The sequence below is a fragment of the Plectropomus leopardus genome, unplaced genomic scaffold (genome assembly GCF_008729295.1).
Source record: "Plectropomus leopardus isolate mb unplaced genomic scaffold, YSFRI_Pleo_2.0 unplaced_scaffold25171, whole genome shotgun sequence".
NCBI lineage: Eukaryota > Metazoa > Chordata > Actinopteri > Perciformes > Serranidae > Plectropomus > Plectropomus leopardus.
Window position 1 is genome coordinate 1 of NW_024627348.1, and position 4,866 is coordinate 4,866.

Genomic DNA, 4,866 nt, shown 5'->3' on the forward strand with positions numbered 1-4,866 from the left:
TACACATGATAAAATTCTTAAAAATAACAAGAATACTGAAAATTAAAATGTACCTTATATGAATCCATATAAACTTGTAATTTTTGAAAAATGAAAATGACACACGAGGATTTGACATCTGTAGATGAAGAGATAAAATGATGACAGAAACCGTTGTGGTTGTGAAACTGGTGGTGTTGGTCCTCAGAGAGGACGTGAAGGGTCTGCTGGCCGGTCTGACGAAAGAGAAGGGGAGCGCCGCCATCTCCTCGGCCTACAGCGTTTACTCGTCTCACTGGGGGTCGGCTCCGGAGCCGGCGATGGTGAAGAAGACGGTGGCCGACATTGAGACCGACTTCCTGTTCCTGGTTCCCACCCAGATCGCCCTCCAGCTCCACGCCAACAACTCCACGTGAGCTCCGATTGGTCCAATGACCACGAGGAGTAAAGTTGCTGTTGTAGCTAATGTTGCAGGAAGTTTTACTGTTGAATCACCTTCAGAGAAAAAAACATAAACTCAGTGAAAGCAGAAAAACATATGAATGTATAATATTTTTAAAGCTTGATTTTGAAATGCGTATTTTGTGCACAAAGTAAAATGAGTCTGTGTGATATTAGAGCAGGCCCTAAGGGGTTAATTATCTCTGCTGCGACTCACACTGAATAATTCAAACACTTTAATAACTAACAGGAAGATCTATCACAATAAACTTTTGAGTTTCCTATGTTTTGTCCCTCAGTGGAGCCCGTACCTACTCCTACCTGTTCAACATGAAGACTCGTATCCCAGGATTCCCTCGCTGGGTGGAGGCGGAGCACGCCGAGGACCTGCAGTATGTGTTCGGGAAACCCTTCGCCACCCCGCTGGCCTACTTCCCCCGGCACCGTGACCTGTCCGGGTACATGATCGCATACTGGACCAACTTCGCCAAGACCGGGTAAACTCCCAGCATGCACTGCAGACACACCTGAGCACAGCATGGTGTGATGTTAAACTGGTTTCCCCAGGTCTAAACTGGTTTCCTCAGGTCTAAACTGGTTTCCTCAGGTCTAAACTGGTTTCCATCGGTCTGAACTGGTTTCCACTGGTCTAAACTGGTTTCCACTGGTCTAAACTGGTTTCCATTGGTCTCAAATGGCTTCCATTGGTCTGAACTAGTTTCCGTTGGTCTGAACTGGTTTCAACTGGTCTAAAACATTGGTGTAAACTTTCACTCTCCTCCTGACCAGTGACCCCAGTAACGGCAGCCACAGAGTCCCAGTTCCCTGGCCCGCCTTCACCAAAAGCCATCATCCTTACCTGACCATCAACCACAAGATCAACAAGAACTCCATCAGGTAGAGTTCTACTGTAATTAATCTACTGTACTCTACTTCACTCTACTGTGATTCTACTGTGCTCTACTATGATTTTACTGTACTCTACTGCATCTACTGTGATTATACTGCTTCTACTGTGTTTCTGCTGTACTCTACTTTGATTCTACTGCGCTCTACTGTGATTTTACTGCATCTACTGTAATTCTACTGTGCTCCTCTGCACTCAACTGTGACACAATTGCATCTACTGTCATTCTACTGTGTCTACTGCAATTCTACTGCACTCTACTATGGTTCTGCTGTTACTACCATGATTCTACTGCACTCCATTATGATTCCTCTGTGTATACTCTTGTACTCTACTGTGATTCTACTATCCTCTTCTATGATTTTACTGTGACTCTACTAAGTTCTACTGAGTTCTACAGTCCTGAAGATGATGAGATGAAGATGATGATGGTTCACTGTGAAAGGACAGATATATTGATATATTCATATACTGATATGCTGATCTATTAATATATTAATATGTTGATTACTGAAATATTTTATGTTAATATATTGATATCTTATTTGATATTTCGATATATTGATTATTGTTATTGTTATATATTGTTTTATTGATGTATTGATATCTTGTGGTATTGATACATTGACAGTTACGACCTGAGATCAGAGTACGTCGCCTACTGGACTCAAACCTACAGCAGCCTGCCGTCAGTCCGGAGGGCCGAGGAGGAGGAGGAGGAGGAGGAGGAGGGAGGGATGAAGAGGGAGGAGAGGGAGGACTGAGCCGACTGCTTCTGGTTTTATCAATAAATTCTCTTCCTCTGTGGTAAACACGGATAATCGATCCTGCTGTGTGCTCTTCTCTCGTCTAATAAATGCAGCCAAACTCTCTGACTCTTTTATTTGTCCCCGGAGAGCTGATCACCATCTTCAGACCAAAATCAGTCAGCTGGGAGCTTCACCAGTCTCTGACTGGGAGCACAGTGTCCCCAGTCACACTCTCTGAGGGACAAACTGGGACACTAAATGACCTCAGACATTGTCCGTCCTCTCACCTGAGGCTGGTTTTTACAGTTTTTCCTTGTTTGCTTGAACACATTTGTCCATTAAGAAATTATATTTTTAAGATAGTTCAAATGCAGGTCTCAACTGAAATTCACCAAAATGACACATTTTCTTTCCAAAATTCTCAGACACTTAAAAACATTCGACAAAAGCAAACATTTCCATCAGTGGACACAGCGATTATGATGAGAAGTCCTGCTGCAGTCTGCACCTGCACATTTTTACCTTTTTAGAGACGACCTGTTAAAATACAGTAAAAAACAGAAAAATGGAGTTTAACCCCAAAACCCATGAAAATTAACCCCAAAACTGCAAAAAGTGAATATATAATGTAATGTGACATGCTAACAACAAAAAGAAAGACTTTTTTTAACGTCTTTGATGTTTATAGAAAATGTTACTTAAAGAAAAACGTTCTGGGAACTAAAAGAAAATGCTGCTGATAATGTTCCTGAAACAGCACAGGAACCATTCTCAGAGCGTTTCCACGAGATCTGATCCGTGTGTTTGAGTTTTTTGAGTATTGAGACTCCTGCTGGGCCGAGGAGGCGAAGATTCATATCAGCATTGAGACCAGTTTCACTGATCTCGTCTCAGAAACAGAGAAAAACTGAAACCACAGACGGAGGGTTTCTGTCATGGAGGCGACGAGCCAGCAGGAGGAGTGTGACTCCACATCATGAGTTTATGAGGAGGCGCGTCAGAGCGAGGAGCAGCAGGTGGAGAGGAGAAACACAGCAGACAAAATAAAATAAATCAATAAAAATAATAAATCAATAAAAATAAATTAAACATTAAAATTGCTTATTACTATTTTTTTACAATGTGTATTAAAAATGAAGATAACAATAAATAAAAAATAAATACAATAGAATAAAGTGACCAGAGAGACGGGGTGGTGCATCTGAACAAAAGTGTTAAAGTGTGAGACGGAGGGAGGAGGAGCGACAGAGGAGTCACACGCTTAGTTCTGCATTACATGTTGCAACAGAGCAAAGGCAGGAAACACACATGACACACGCAACATCTCCCTGCTTCACACTGATACCACACACACACACACACACACACACACACACAGGAGGAGAACCACAGCAGGAGGAGAACCACAGCAGGAGGAGAACCACAGCAGGAGGAGAGGAGGAAGGAGACCAAGAGAAGAGAAGACGAAACTAAAGGAGGTGACAAAGGTCATGGGAGGAGCAGTGAAAAAACGTCAAAAAACTGCAAAGAAAAAGGAGAGGAGGTGAAGAGGAGCAACGCCGAAGCTCGCAGAGAGGAGGAGGTAGAGAGGAGGTGAAGAGGAGCCAAGAAAATAAAGTGTAAAGAAGAAGAAGACGGCGAGAGCAGAAGAGGAAGCAGAAAGTCAGAGAGGAGGGTGAAGGAAGGAGGTGAGGGGACAGAGACAAGACAGCGGAGGACAGGAGGAGGACAGGAGGAGGACAGGAGGAGAGAAAAGTGGAGCACAAGGAGGAGAAGAGAGAGAAGAGGTGAGGAGGAGGAGAGGAGGAGGCACAGTGTCATCATGGAGGAGGACATCAGGAAACAGGGGATGCTCTTCCTGCAGCAGCAGAGGTTTGGAAAGGTACAAACACACAGCGCTAACTATGAGCTAACTACCAGCTAACTATGAGCTAACTACCAGCTAACTACCCGCTAACTATGAGCTAACTACCAGCTAACTACCAGCTAACTATGAGTTAACTACCAGCTAACTATGAGCTAACTACCAGCTAACTATGAGCTAACTACCAGCTAACTACCAGCTAACTATGAGCTAACTATTAGCTAACTACCAACTAACTATGAGCTAACTACCAGCTAACTACCAGCTAACTATGAGCTAACTACCAGCTAACTACCAGCTAACTATGAGTTAACTACAGCTAACTACAGCTAATTATGAGCTAACTATGAGCTAACTACCAGCTAACTATGAGCTAACTACCAGCTAACTACCAGATAATTATGAGTTAACTACCAGCTAACTACAGCTAATTATGAGCTAACTATTAGCTAACTACCAACTAACTATGAGCTAACTACCAGCTAACTATGAGCTAACTACCAGCTAACTATGAGCTAACTACCAGCTAACTACCAGCTAACTATGAGCTAACTATTAGCTAACTACCAACTAACTATGAGCTAACTACCAGCTAACTACCAGCTAACTATGAGCTAACTACCAGCTAACTACCAGCTAACTACCAACTAACTATGAGCTAACTACCAGCTAACTATAAGCTAACTAGCAGCTAACTACCAGCTAACGACCAGCTAACTATGAGCTAACTACCAGCTAACTACCAACTAACTATGAGCTAACTACCAGCTAACTATGAGCTAACTACCAGGTAATTATGAGCTAACTACCAGCTAACTACAAACTAACTATGAGCTAACTACCAGCTAACTATGAGCTAACTGCCAGCTTACTACCAGCTAACTATGAGCTAACTACCAGCTAACTATGAGCTAACTACCAGCTAA

General features: G+C 42.8%; 1 protein-coding gene across 1 annotated transcript; it reads left to right on the top strand.

Annotated features, from left to right (window-relative positions):
• Positions 1-140: 140 nt before the first annotated feature.
• On the top strand, positions 141-2,199 carry LOC121966593 (bile salt-activated lipase-like). Its single transcript, XM_042516672.1, has 4 exons — positions 141-391; positions 720-917; positions 1,210-1,317; positions 1,959-2,199. The coding sequence occupies exons 1-4, from the start codon at positions 141-143 to the stop codon at positions 2,089-2,091; spliced, it is 690 nt and encodes a 229-aa protein (XP_042372606.1). The 3' UTR covers positions 2,092-2,199.
• The last annotated feature ends 2,667 nt before the right edge of the window (positions 2,200-4,866 follow it).